Source organism: Bubalus bubalis, chromosome 5 (assembly GCF_019923935.1).
Source record: "Bubalus bubalis isolate 160015118507 breed Murrah chromosome 5, NDDB_SH_1, whole genome shotgun sequence".
Lineage (NCBI taxonomy): Eukaryota > Metazoa > Chordata > Mammalia > Artiodactyla > Bovidae > Bubalus > Bubalus bubalis.
Window position 1 is genome coordinate 61,562,335 of NC_059161.1, and position 15,400 is coordinate 61,577,734.

At 34.9% G+C, this 15,400-nt stretch overlaps 1 protein-coding gene across 1 annotated transcript in view; it reads left to right on the forward strand.

Moving 5' to 3' along the window:
* Window positions 1–15,400, forward strand: part of USH2A (usherin) — a 940,802-nt gene that overhangs the window by 133,479 nt on the left and 791,923 nt on the right. Inside the window, exons 8-11 of the mRNA XM_044943197.2 lie at window positions 1,285–1,579; window positions 2,480–2,664; window positions 3,128–3,349; window positions 4,475–4,568. Coding sequence (XP_044799132.2) covers window positions 1,285–1,579; window positions 2,480–2,664; window positions 3,128–3,349; window positions 4,475–4,568 — 796 coding nt within the window. The remainder of the gene's footprint in view (window positions 1–1,284; window positions 1,580–2,479; window positions 2,665–3,127; window positions 3,350–4,474; window positions 4,569–15,400) is intronic.

The following is a 15,400-nucleotide window of genomic DNA, read 5'->3' on the forward strand; positions in this document are numbered from 1 at the left end:
CAGCAGTCTTACAATCATTTAGATCACTTTTGTCTAAAATTCTGAAGAGCAGCATTGCTAATAAAGATTTCCTCAGATAAACATTTCACTGGATGGTCACTGTTGGCCCTATGCCACACATGATGTCAAGTGAAAAGTATGAATGAGATTTAAAGAAGAAGGTGTGCCATTCTGTGTTTTAAGTGAGTGAAAAAGGTGCCCGCCTCCTCCATTTGCCCTTCGTGGGGTCTGAGAGAAGTCTGATCTCTCAACTTAGACCTGGCTTGCTCTCTACTTAGACCTGGCTTGCTGGTGTTGGCCTATCTGAAATGTCTGGAAAGGCATTATGTGGAAGAATGCTTGTAAATAGAATGACTGATTTTGCTCTGTATCAGATTTTGCTCTGTATCTATATTGCCCTTAATGGAAAAATTAAATATATCTGCCTGAAATTGGCATTCTTCTTTGACTGTTGGCAGTGGCCATATGATCTGAAGCCATTGAAGCATTTTAGGGTGCCAGAATCTGTACTGATGAGTCACAGGAAACCATTGACAAATGGGTTTGGCCCTAGTCCCTTCTCCTAAAACAGCAGCAGATAAAATAATTTTCTTAATTCTTTCCATGGATGAACAGGGGACCCTATCTATAACTCATTATTTTCAATACATTATTGTTCACTCATAGTGATAAGTCAGCTTAACAATCTTAGTTAATGTTGCCTTTCTTTTAATCAAAAATAGGCACAGTAAAGTATTATATTTTAACAAATATCTTGATAATCAGTCAAGGACTTGTGCATGCTTCTTGATGTACAAAATTCACCCTTAGGAATCTGCTGATTTTACACAGAGAATAAACTTGTGGTTACTTGTGGTATCTTGTGGTTACCAAGGGCGCAGGGTTTAAGGGAGGATACAGTGGGAGTTTGGGATTAGCAGATGCAAACTAGTATATTTAGAATGGATAAATAACAAGGTCCTACTGTGCAGCACAGGGAAACTATGAATGGGAAAGAATATAAAAAACAATGTATGTGTATGTGTAACTGAATCACTTTGCTGTACAGCAGCAATTGACAACTTTGTAAATCAACTATACCTCATTTTAAAAAATGCACTGTTTTTGAGATTGCATATGTTTGACTAGGAATGACTTTGATTTTATGTTGTGTTTAGAAAATTATTAAGGCTAAATGTCTGCAAATCAAAACATCAAGATACTGATAGTCATTGGTAACACCTCTTAGAAGTCCTGTCAGTGTTGAGTTACTGGTCCTTACCATTTTCCTCTTGACTCCTACAGAGAGATTCAGGAAGTTTTCTCCGGAGATCTACCCAGACTGCATATCCAGTCACATTGCCGTTGCCCTGGCAGCCACCCTCGTGTCCATCATTTGGAACAGCGGTACTGCATTCCTAATGATGCAGAAGACACAACCAAAAACAGGGTGTTACGGCTGAATCCTGAAGCCCATCCTCTTTCTTTTGTCAATGATAACAACGTTGGTACTTCATGGGTGTCACATGTGTTTACAAACATGTCCCAGCTTAGTCAAGGTGTGACCATTTCCATAGATTTGGAAAATGGACAGTATCAGGTAATTTGTAACAGTGGGATGTGTGTTAATTTCCTGTGCATATTTCAACAAGCTACCACACATTTAATAGTTTTGCAGTCATAAATTTATTCTCTTACAGTTCTGAATATCAGAAGTATGAAATCAATGTTGACAAGGCCATGCTCCCTCTAAAGGCTGTAGGGAAGAATCCTTCCTTGCCTTCTCCAGATTCTGGTGGCTCCTGGCATTTCTTGGTTTATGGCAGCATAACTCCAATCTCTGCCTCCATTTTTTCATGGCCCTCTTCCTTGTACACCCAGGATTACCTCACCTTGAGACCCTTAATTATACCTGCAAAGACTGTATTTTCAAATAAGGTTGTGGTCACAAGTATCAAGAGTTAGTACTTGAACACATCTATTTGGGGAAACAATTTAACCAGCTATAAACTGAAAGCTGAATTAGGCAATTGACCATTACTTCATCAAAGTAGTGTATCTTAACCTATAAAATAAAAATATATCAAAGATATACAGGCCCTAATTTTCTAGAGATTTGTATCAAAATCATATGAAATATGAAAACATCCTTTTCAATATTAAGTAGCACAAATTAATGTAAACTGTAGTCCTTATTGTAAATAACTATAAGAAGAAATATATAACAATTATTTTATAGAAGTAATGTTTTGTTCATGTCTTTATATCAAATGTATTAATTTCCACTTTATAAAATCCTTGAGAAGAGGGACATATATGCAGTTATAGAATGTGTTGCCTTTACTGTAGGACTATGGAATTTCTGATGTCTAATGAATATTTGGTAATTGTCATTATAAGGAAGTAAGCTATTATGTTTGAATATAACAATTCCCATGGTTTGATTTATACTGATGGGGTCAAACTTAAAACTTCAATGACAATTTACATTCATTTTCAGGTGTTTTATATTATCATTCAGTTCTCTAGTCCACAACCAACAGCAATAAGGATTCAGAGGAAAAAGGAGGACAGCCTAGATTGGGAGGATTGGCAGTATTTTGCTAGAAATTGCAGCACTTTCGGAATGAAAAACAATGGTGATTTGGAAAATTCTGATTCTGTCAACTGTCTTCAACTTCCCAAGTATGAATGTTTTTTAAAGTATTATCTTTGAATGCAGTTAGGAATTAATTTGACTAGACTAATGTGCAAGTAGTAACCTGCATGCAAGCTAGCTAAGCTGGTAGAGACTTCCTCTACCACCACTTTTCTTGAGGAAGATTTTTCTAAAACTATTCCTTAAGCTGAGTTTTAAACAATGCTTAAAATTCCTGTAAGACTTTATAGAGTATCTCTTGCTTACAGTCTCACTTGTGCTTTAAAATTGATTTTCAGATTAGCTACCAAGTTATATATATTAATAGGATTTTTATTATGTCCTCAGGGAAATGTTTTACTACATTTTCTGGGATGCTCTCATATTGCTTGTATATAAAATATATGAAATGTTTGTTTCCAAGAATGAAGAATTCAAGCTATTACTGTTATAATGTCTGCTTTGTCAAAAATATAAATAGCTTTTCATGATTTCAAATTTCATCAACAGTTTTACTCCATATTCCTGTGGGAATGTCACCTTTAGCATCCTGACACCTGGACCAAATCAGCGTCCTGGATACAATAATTTCTATAATACCCCATCACTTCAAGAGTTCGTTAAGGCCACACAAGTACGACTTCATTTCCATGGACAGTACCATACGACTGAGATTCCTGTCAGCCCCAGGCACAGATACTATGGGGTCAATGAAATCACCATCTCTGGAAGGTAGTGTTCATGACCAAGGTTTTGAGTGTGCTTTTCATGATGAATCTTGCTTCCAACAAATTTTTGTCATACTCATTTAAAAATACATTAGCCTTTTAGAGGAAACCAGATTCCAGTCTCCATGTATTGACATTATTTCCTATTCTAAGATTTTGGGGGGAGATTTGTATGTGAGTCTTTGCCGTACAGAATATCACATTGTTAGGAAATCAATTTTCAAAAGCTGTTGGGTTTAGAAGTTATGATGCCCTGAATCCAACTTAGAAAAGAATTGTCAAATATTTTGCTTATTTTTTCTGGAATATAATTTTCAAGTATTCTTGAAATCAAAGAGAAGAAGCTCGATTTGAAGTTACAGCTGTAGTACCAGCTAGTTTGTAAGTACTGAGCTTGATCTCTGTAAGTTCACAGCTTTATGAGGAATATCTGTTTTCCTATAAAGGAATAAAGGAAAATTATAGGACACTCTAAGGAATTTATAAATATCTGGCTCTAGTAGAGAACAAAGTTAAACAAATGAATAGTTGGAAAACTACAAGATAGCATACTCCCTAGTATGGAAATGCTGCATATATAGACTCTACTTAGAATTGGTTTGTGCTGGAAGAGTGATATATCCTGTGAATAAAGCACATATTCAAAAGCAGACTGGAATATCACATATAAATGTTATTTGTTAAGTCATAGTACAATGAAAAAATAGCTATTAAGTTTTCACCATCTAATTTTGAGGAAAAAGACAAATTGAAATGTGTTAACTTTATTCTTCAGTTTATTCTGAACTTTGTAGTCTCAATTCTGTTTTCAGTAGTTTCAGTAAATGTCTTTTCATGACAGTTTGCCACATGGTTAATATTGGTCCAAACAACTCAGAATGAGTTTGAAAATCAACTTCACAAACAGTGTGGTTTGGATATTGATGAAAATCCTTCCAATACTGCAGTGTTAATTTAAAACTGTTAACGAATATTATCCATATGATTGAAGAGGAACTGAATTTTGTATTGGATAATAAACTTTGCCTCTTGTTGTTAAATTCCTATAGTGGATACATACATGGATCTTTAAATATACTCACAGTTGAGTTGGTGTTTCTAAGGAGTTGTTTGATGCTCATGTCCACAGATGTCAGTGCCATGGCCATGCCACGCGCTGTGACACAACAAGCCAGCCCTATCGATGCCTCTGCTCTCAGGAAAGTTTCACTGAAGGACTTCATGTGAGTTCTCTGTTTATGCATGGGAATCTCAAAAAAGTGGGTGGGCTGTTGAATATAAATCCTTTAAACTTGACTTGGTCTAACTTCTCCTTATGAGTAAAAGTAAATTGATATGAACTTAAACTGTTAATTATTTCAGAAAACATTTTCATAGAGAAAAATGAAAGCTATGAGTAAAGTTGAAAACTTTATTTAAAAATACTCTCTGTGGGAGAAATAACAACTAATACTAAACCCAGAGGTTTTCTTTTTCCTTTTTTTTCTGTTTCATCAGCATTATCATATTTTATAAAGTAACTTTTAAGGCATATAAATAGATGGAACTAAGAAAAGGATCTGGAGAAGGCAATGATACCCCAACTCCAGTACTCTTGCTTGGAAAATCCCATGGACGGAGGAGCCTAGTAGGCTACAGTCCATGGGGTCGCTAAGAGTCAGACATGACTGAGCGACTTCACTTTTACCTTGCACTTTCATGCATTGGAGAAGGAAATGGCAACCCACTCCAGTGTTCTTGCCTGGAGAATCCCAGGGACAGGGGAGCCTGGTGGGCTGCCTGCCGTCTATGGGGTCGCACAGAGTTGGACACAACTGACTTAGCAGCAGCAGCAGCAAGAAAAGGATCAGATTGCTACACCTAAAGGGTACCTTTGTGCAAAGGTATATAAAGAGATCTTTATATGATTGCATCAATCAAGTTTAATTTATTGCCGATATCAGGAATTTTAATTAGTAGTTAATTTGAAATCTATAGTGAAATTGCTTAGAAGTTACATTGCTTTAGTTTCTCTCTAATCATCAGGGTAAGTTTCATACTTGAAGTGGAAATTTAGCTTCATCTTTAGGAATAAGAAGTAAATGAAAAAAAATTAAGAGAAATTTGTGAGAAATAAATATTCAGCATAAACATCAGTAATAGATGATGTGAAAGAGGGTTACAGCAGCAGAAACAGGGTTACAGCAGAAATAAAAGTAAAGAGTATGGCATCTTCAATAAATGGTGTTTGAAGCAATTGGCTGCCAATTTGTAAGAAAATAAAGTTACCTACCTCATGACATGTACAAAAATCTAGGTGCTCAAAGAATTAAATGTAAAAACAACTGTAAATTTATGAATATAAAGGTTAGAACAATATTTCTAAATTTCAGGTGGGGTCTATATAAGCAAAACATATGAAATTCAAAAGAAAGAAGCATATCAGGAGTCATAAAAAAGTACTGACATTCTGGCATACAAGTATTTATAAGTGAGGGCTTCTCTGGTAGTTCAGATGGTAAAGAATCTGCCTGCAATGCGGGAGACCTGGGTTTGATCCCTGGGTTAGGAAGATCCCCTGAAGGAGGGCATGACAGCCCTCTCTACTATTCTTGCCTAGAGAATCCCCATGGACAGAGGAGTCTGGTGGGCTACAGTCCATGGGGTCGCAAAGAGTCAGACACGACTAAGCGACTAAGCACAATAGTGATAAGTGATGGGGCTGATTGAAAATATTTAACAGATAAAGATTTGAGATCTCTCTAAAAAGGAAATGCCCACTATTCTGCCTACAACTACAGATTACATTTCTGACACCAGATATATGGTTTTTTTTCCTACACCAAGCAATTCAGTTCTCCATGGATACCAACTGGGTGTTCTACAATTTAATTCAGTTCTGACACTAATTGGAATTAGCACAGACCTCATGGGTTTAGAGCTTAGTCCTAGAAGACATCACTCACTTTAGATGCCAACTGCAAGTAGTGAGTTCCCAGGTTAACTACAACTTCTGTCCGACTTAGCTACAAATTAGAAGTTCCCCTAATGCACTCCTTGGGCTTGATAATTTGCTAAAAATGCTCACAAAACTCAAGTAAATAGTTTACTTATTAGATAACCATTTATTATAAAAGGATGCAACTCAAGCACACCCAGATGGAAGGGATGCAAAGAGAAGGTCAAGAGGAAGGGGAACAGAGTTTCCATGCCCTCTCTGAGCATGCCACCCTCTCAGCACCTCTATGTGTTTAGCAGTCTGCAGGCTCTCAGAGCCTTTTCAGGTAGAATTTTTATGGATACTTCATTACACATGATTGATTTAATCATTGGCCATTGACCTTGACCTTGAGCCCTTCTCACTTGCCTGGAGATCTAGAGGTGAGGCAGAAAGTTCCATCCCTCTGACCACTTGGTTGTCTTTGCTGGCACCAGTCCTTATCCTTAAGGTGTTTCCAAAACTCATCTTGTTAAAATAAACTCATGTGGATAGGGACTTGTTATGAATATAAAAAGATATTTTTTACCTTTTTGTTCTGGAACTATTTTAGGAACTGGGAATAGAAACCAAGTTTATAACAAAATATGCCCCTATCACTCTTACCAGTTAGGAAATAACAAGAGTTTTAGAAGCTGTGTGCCAGAGACCAAAAATATGTATTTTATTATGTCACAGTCTCTAATACCCAAAGAACACTTAAAGAATACTAAGGAAAATAATTAATACCATTTGTTGTTCAGTCACTCAATCATGTCCAAATCTTTGCAACCCTATGGACTGCAGCACACCAGGCTTCCCTGTCCTTCACTATCTCCCAGAGTTTGCTCAAACTCAAGTCTATTGAGTCAGTGATGCCATCTAAACATCTCATCCTCTGTCGTCCTCTTCTCCTGCTCTCAGTCTTTCCCAGCATCCGGGTCTTTTCCAATGAGCTGATTCTTTAAAACAGGTGGCCAAAGTATTGAAGCTTCAACTTCAGCATTAGTCCTTCCAATGAATATTCAGGGTTGATTTCCATTAGGATTGACTGGTTTGATATCCTTGCTGTCGAAGGTAATAATATTAAGGGGCTAATATACTAACAAGCAATTCAAAAAGAAGACAATTTTCAACAAATGCATCAAAGTTTACCAACTTCACTTTTAATTAGGAAAGTGAAGATTATAATAAAATTTTGTTTATAGCCTATCAGATTAGCAACAAATTTCAAAATTGATGACATTTAGATTTGAGAGAAGATGAATTTTTAATATAACATGGTGGAGCTCCCAACGGGTACAAAATTTTTGGAGGATTATGTGGCCATGTGTATATTAAATTAAGGGGATTCCCTGGTGGTTCAGGCAGTAAAGAATCTGCCTGCAGTGCAGGAGACCGAGGTTCAAGCCCTGGGTGGAGAAGATCCCCTGTAGAAGGGAAGGGCTACCCACTCCAGTATTCTTGCCTAGGAAATCCCATGGACAGAAGAGCCTGGTGGGCCACAGTTCATGGGGTCACGAAGAGTCAGACATGACTGAGCAACTGACACATTCACACATATTAAATTTAAGTTGTAAATACAATGGATTACTTTATGTAGTCGTCATTCTAAAAAGCTGTTCTTCATTGACAAGAGTATGGAATGGTTACATTTGTATCTTTTGTTATATAAATATGAGATTATACATTAGTGTATTTTAGCTTTTAAAACGGCAGCACTGTCTCCTGACTCTTATATGACTTGCATGCTTTCCTGCCTTCTAGATCTCCCCCTGATTTGTGTGCTGTTAGACACTTCACTAGTCTGTGTAGTTTGTTTTAGAATTTCATGGAATATCTCGTTTTAAAAACCATCTGTAAAGGATTTGACAAACTCCATCTTTGTCTTCTGAAATTCTTAATCTAATTTGTTTTTCAACTACAGCATTAGTGTGTATAATTCAATGGCAAGAATATTTTCTGAGATGCAGCATTCGCATTCCTCTGGCACATTTAGAATGTCTTGCTAATCTTCGGTTTCAACTTAGGGTCTTTGATTTGATTACAGCCACCTTTATTTCTATGTGCCCAAACCAAAACTTCCACATTCTAATTCAGATGTCTGTTTGAACCTATACTCCAGGTCATGGATTCATATTGCTGATTTTTTAATTTATACATTTGGTCTTTGCCACTAGTTAATCGATTTGAAAAAAGAATCTTCTGTATTTTTCAGATATCTAACACTGGAGTCTTTGAGTGTGATTGTATTAGTATATCATGAAAAAGTCTCTAAACATTGATTTTAATGTTTATATGGCTTACCGTATTGTCGCAGAAGGAAATTATTTTTTTTTTTTGCTTTTATTTTCTTTTTTTTTAATTTTAAATTTTATTTTATTTTTAAACTTTACATAACTGTATTAGTTTTGCCAAATATCAAAATGAAGGAAATTATTTGAATTAACTTCATTGATTCACTCTTTATTCAGCTGTAATTGTGTATTTAAATTTTTGGCAATTTGATTTGCTCTTGATATTAAAATGACATTTGTACTGTTTTTCTTGACTTCCCTGGTGGCTCAGATGGTAAAGCCTCTGTCTACAATGCCGCAGACTGGGGTTCAATCCCTGGGTTGGGAATATCCCCTGGAGAAGGAAATGGCAGTCCACTCCAGGACTATTGTCGGGAAAATCCCATGGACAGAGGAGCCTGGTAGGCTACAGTCCATGGAGTCACAAAGAGTTGGACACGACTGAGTGACTTTACTATACTGTTTTTCTTAGTGTTGTCTCCTTTTGATCATTTAAAATAGACACTTCTGTTTTTGCAGTCAGTGATTTGTTTTATAACCTCACTCCTCCCCAAGTCCACTAATAACTCAATTAAAAAATGCTCTGGAATGAACTGAGTAGGACAGTTGGATCTGAATAGGTCTAGTAAATGAATGCTGCTGCTGCTGCTGCTGCTAAGTCGCGTCACTTGTGTCCGACTCTGTGTGACCCCATAGACTGAGGACTGCCTAATACTTTCATTTGATTCATTGTTTTTTGAGCCTCTCTTGCTTTATTTTGGCTAGTTAGTTCCTCTCCCCTTTTCTCATCCCCATCTCCCTTCCTATTCATGCCCCATCCCATATTTTTCCCTTTTCTCTCTCTAAATGCTCACAGTTCAGTGATTGATATCTTATGACTCTTGGGTGATTTCATGCTTCCTCTTAAAAATAGAGCCATTAAATAAGTCAAGGCTCATGATTGGTTTCAGAAGTCAAGTTGGGATTTTCAGACTTGGTCTCAGGTGGTGACTGTTGAATTATGAACTAGTGAAATAATTAACTATAATTTATGTTGAGAATATGTTTTAATGCTTCTTATTTAGACATTAAGTGCCTTTTGAAAACAAAAGTTTAAAAGTTAACTTTTATGTTATCTTCCTTCTTGTAGTATTTTGATAATTCATGAATTGTACCATAAATAAAAAAGCAACAAATATCATTCACTTCCTTCCCAAATGCAACTGAAGGGAAAAAGTCAATAAACTGTTAAGCTGAATGATTTCTCAGTCCTATGATATTTTCAATAGTGTGTTGAAAATGAAAAATGATTTTATGAGGTATTCATAGCATGACCTTTTCTTTTGTTATCATTCTAGATATTTTAATACATGTGGGACTTATATCTGAAAAAATTTCCCTACAATAATTTGAAAATATTCAAGTGTTTTTCACATTGTTCCACTTTTTAAATAACAAGTTTTAATATAAGCCATCCATATCCTATTGGAAACAATGTTCTCTTTAAAGATCTGGACATAATCCAAAAGGAGTGTCTTCAATTTCACAGTATTATGCTAGCCATTAATAATATTACTCAATAAACAGGACTTCTGTGACTTATATTACAGCCATTTGGCAAACAGATGAAAACGTAAGCCTTGAAAATATGCCAGTTCTTGGCAACTGTCAGTCCTATGAGAAAGTGTTTTTAGCTGAAGTGAAAATGAATGAAATTGGGGGAATGGAATGGTGAAATCAGAAGTGTGTTCATATACATAGTCATTCTAGAGAATTTTCTGTAAAATATTTTCTGCTTGTAAAGTTGATGTTGCAAACTGGTGGTCCTCATGTGGGAACAGTGTTCAGTTTTTTAATTTCCAAGAAGAGTTTTCACCTTCCTTCCTTCCATCTTTTTATTACATCTCCGAGTTCTCTTAATTAGAGAGTAGTCCAACACTGCCCCCGTTCCCCATGGTAACAGCTGGTTAACTCACGGTAGCAGTTACCCTCTCTAGAGCATTATCACTCTTCACTTGCCACTGTATTTACCACTATCCTTAGCCGTATATCTTGTGACCTCATTCATGTTAACCATCTGGTCTTCAGACACTTTTAAGCTTGTAAACCCTAAAAAATAAAACTTACTCTAATATTTGAGACCTATACTAGTAGATTATTCTGGGTATAGTAAGATCAGCAGTCTGTTTCATTGCTCCTATTTATTTTGTCCATTCATTAAGTTAAAAAAAAACTAACAAATAACCCAAAACAACTCAATATCTGTAACCAAAGATACCATTGATTCTAAGATGAACTTGAAGTCATACTTACTTTTTCTTAAACATTCCACTGCTTTTTGTGAAACTTAAAATATATCTCGAGGAGGCTCACTGACTCTCCTCAGTGCTGTTGGACTAGGAACTCTGACATGTTTTGGTATGGTATTGGCAATTTTAAGGCTTTAAACACAATGTATTATGCTTTGAGCATGATGTATTATGGTTACCATAAATAATAATGGCATGTTTCATTAATAGAGAAAAATTTGGAGCATTTGTCACATTTCTTCCCTCCAAATGACTGAAGCAGTGAGTAATTAATTTACTGGTCCATTTTAGGATTAATCTATGGCAAACAAATCCCAACAGACTAGATACTATTCAATGACTTTTGAGCAGAGTTGAATGTTTTAAAGTAGATTTCAGGATTACATGGCATCAGGCTTCTAATGGATCATATGATTGTTGATACTGTTTTAAAATGCTTAATGTTATTTGACTAATAACTGTCACTTATACATGTGTTTTTAATTTTAAATAGTTTTTTGATATAATTATAAATTCATATACTGTAAGTATTTATCATTTTTAAGATGAGTTCAAAGAGTAGTGTAAGGATTCATTCTATGGGGGAAAAAACTTATGCATTCAAAAGACAGTTGTTTGTTTGTTTTTTTTCTTTTCTTTTTGTTGTGTATGTGTGTGTGTTTGTGGGGAGAGTGCTAACTCTAGCAAGCAATTCCTGAAGTCAGGACATCAGCGTCAACCTTTGGAGGTAAAGCAGCATTGATTACAGTCTTTCCTTCAATCCTAATGTCAGCCTGAGTCCAGAGTGGGAGGGGTGAATGACTGCTGCCCCAGTGGCAGGTATTTTTACCCATTACTTTTCCTTTAATCTTCACAAAAGCAAAGTTTTTATGCTTTCCTGCTATCCATACCAAAGGCCTTTGCGGAATATGTTCCTAATAAAGAGTAGGAGATCAATGGTCAGAAAAAAAAGAAGCGATACAAATATTTCTTGTTCTCTTTACCAAATTTGACAAATAGGAATATCTTGTGTTTCTTTACAGAGTGACTTTCTTGAAGTATGATTTGCATACAATAGAATATACCCATTTAAAAATGTAGAGTTTGAGTTTTGGCAAATGTATAGCCTTGTTGTAATAACCACCCTGATCAAAATATAGAACCTTTTCCTCTCTGCAAGCTCTCTTTTGTGCTCCTTTGTAGTCAATATCTCCCCACCAACCCTGTTTGAAGAAACCACCATTTTGTCATTGCAGATTAATTTCATATCAAAGAGTTATTCAATAAATATTATTTTGGTACATAGACTTCTAAATCCCACCCCACCCCAACTCCTTTTTACTTTTTAGATCATTTCCTAACTAGTCATATTATTAGCTTTATAATAAAAAAGTACTTCTGGTCCACCTGCTCAGGAAGTCCGTTATAAATTTCAAAAATACATGTTAAGTTCACAGGTGCAGAATGCAACCTAGGAATTGGAAACTTGTATAAGGAACTAACTAGTATATATCAGATAACATGGTGGCATAGCTACAATATAGCCATTAATTATTTTCTCCTCCTATCTGGAACTTTATTTACCTGTTCTAAGAGTTCAAGTATTGATAGAATCTAGTTTTAAGAAAAGTGTTACCAGTTGAAACTTGCATCCTTAGAATTTTTCATTTTCTTTTAATAGCTGTGTTCACCTTTCAAGGGCTGTGGTCCAAGAATGATGCAATGATCAGTGCCTCTGCCAAGCACTGGCACTTTGTTGGCTGCTTAACTATTCTTTCATCATTTTGTGACATCATTATCTGCAAGGGTGGCCAAGCATTCATGGAACAATTTATTAGTAACCATGAATACTCCTTTATTCTTTGGCTCTGATTTGTGACCCTTTTATAACATTAATCTTGGATTTTATGAATTAACTAAGATCAAACTATCAGTATGCATTTTGTTAGTATTATAAATAGCAGAGCCAGCTTAAAACATTTTATATAATAACCCTTTCTACCATTCAACAATTTGAATGGTGCCATCGTCACACTCTACATTGATATTTATGTAAATGAGTATTTCCTGTTATTTTAGAGAGTATATTCCTTTATGGAACTAAAGTCCAGAAGTATGAGTCATCATGACTAAGGTGTCATATTTTTATTACACATTGAGCTTTACTACTTATGTTTTCTATTGGCTAACAGAAATTTTTTACTCTAAATGTATTTCATTTTATATTATAGTTTTGTAACACTGATGAATTCATTTTCATGTAACTAGCATTCAGGCAGTTTATATTATAGAATCTACATTAGATGTTCACTTCATGAGTCAAAGTCAACAATTTCATTGCCTATCTGACATATGGACGATATTATTAATCTTTGAAAAACACTTATTCTTGTTTCCCTGAGATAGGTATGTACATAAACACCTTGAAAATGTAAGTTTAAAACATGGGAAAGAGGTTAGGAGCAAGGGGAAAGATTAAGACAGCTTTATAGAATAGAGATGATGAGCATATAAAAATGAAGACATATGATATTTAAAGGGATAAGGGTAAAGAATTGGCAAAAGTTGAGTAATGACATGATCCTTCTGAATCCTAAATAGACTATGAAAAATACACTGATAATATATAGTGATTCTGATGATTGCCAAAGACCAAGAGTAAATTTTAAAAAGTAGCCAGAGAAAAAGAGAAATTATAAGATTTCTTATAAATTATGAATTTATAAGAAATTGAAACTTTGGATATGTCAATCCATGATAGAAGCCAAAAGACAGTGGAATAGTACCTCTGAAGTGAAAAGACAAAGTAACCAACAAACCTAGAATTGTATTTGTAGTTAAACTATCATTTAAACACAAAGGATAAAATGTACAATTTATGTCTGACAAAGATTTATCAACTTTACCACTGGTGTAGATTCACTAAGAAAATTTTTAAGGATATATTTTTCAAAGAAATATAATTATTTCAGGAAAAAGGCCTGATAGGCAAAAATGAACTGTGAACAAGTAAACTAGCCAATATATATAAGCTAGGTTAAATAATAATCTTGTTTAATAATAATATATTAAATAATAAAAGTAAACTCCGTAATAATATTATATGTGGTAGAGTTTATAAATAGCAAGATACTATTAAAATAGACATTAAAAATATAATTAAGGGGAAGGAGTATATCTTACTCCATCCCCCTCTAGTCATCCTGCTGCACCTAACAGGTCAGACTGAAGGCCTGTCACACACACACTGAAAGACTGAGACCTAATTATAGGGCCATAGAACACTTCTCTGATCCCGTATCTTACCACCACATTCACTAAAGGCCTTCTTTTCTGGAGTTTCTTCAATCCAATCCATCATTATGTTTTTTTAAAAATTAGCATACTAAAAGGCAAAAATGCAGTTTAAAGAGACGGAGCAAACATCAGATCCAGATTCAAATATAGTAGAAATGTTGTAATTACCAGATTGTGAATTTAAAGCAACTATGATTAATATGCTACAGGTTCTAATGGGAAAATTATATGCAACAGTAAATAGGTAATATAAGCAGAAAGATCTTAAAAAAACAAATGTTAGAGATCAGAAACACTGCAATAGAAATGAAGAATATCTTTGATGGATTCATTAGTAGGTTGGGCAAGGCTGATGAAAGAATCTCTGAACTTGAGGATGTGTGAATAGAAACTTCCAAAACTAAAAAGCAAAGAGGAAGAAAAGAGTTAAAAAAGGAAGAATATCCAAGAACTTTGAGATAATTACAAAAGATATAATATATGCATAATGGAAATACCAGAAAGAGAAAAAAGTGGAAAAGAAGAAATATTTGAAGAAATAGTGATTGGGAATTTCCTACATTAAAGTCAGATAGCAACCCACAAATCCAGGAAGCCTGAAAATAGCAAGCAAAATAAATTAAAAAAATTTACACCCTGAGATATCTTAGTCAGGTCTCTCACATTGCAGGCAGAGTCTTTACCATCTGAGCCACTAGGGAAGCCCCCATATCATAGTCAAACTACAGGAAATCAAAGATAAAGAAGAAAAGCCTGAAAAGAAACTACAAAGGAAAAAACCCATCTAACCTACAGGGGAACAAAGATAAGAATTACTTCTGACATCTCAGATACCAGTAAGCAAGAAAAATATTTCAAATGTTGAGAGACACAACACACCGACCTAGAATTGTGTAACCTGAACAATTAATCCTTCAAAAGTTAGGGAGAAATGAAACAAAATTGAGGGAATTTGTTATCAGTAGACTTGTTTACAAGAAATGTTGAAAGTTCATTAGAGAGAAGGAAAGCTATATAAATCAGAAGCTTGGATCTATATAAATAAATGAGATGACTTAGAGAAGAAAAAAGTGACAGTAAAATAAAAACATTTTTAAAATTTTAATTGATCTAAAGATAATAATTTGATCAAAATAATAATAGCATAATATGCTCATGTATTAGCAAATGAAATAGCAACAAGGAATTGAAGAGAGGACCTAGGAGTGCTATTTTAAGATATTTATCCTACCCATGAT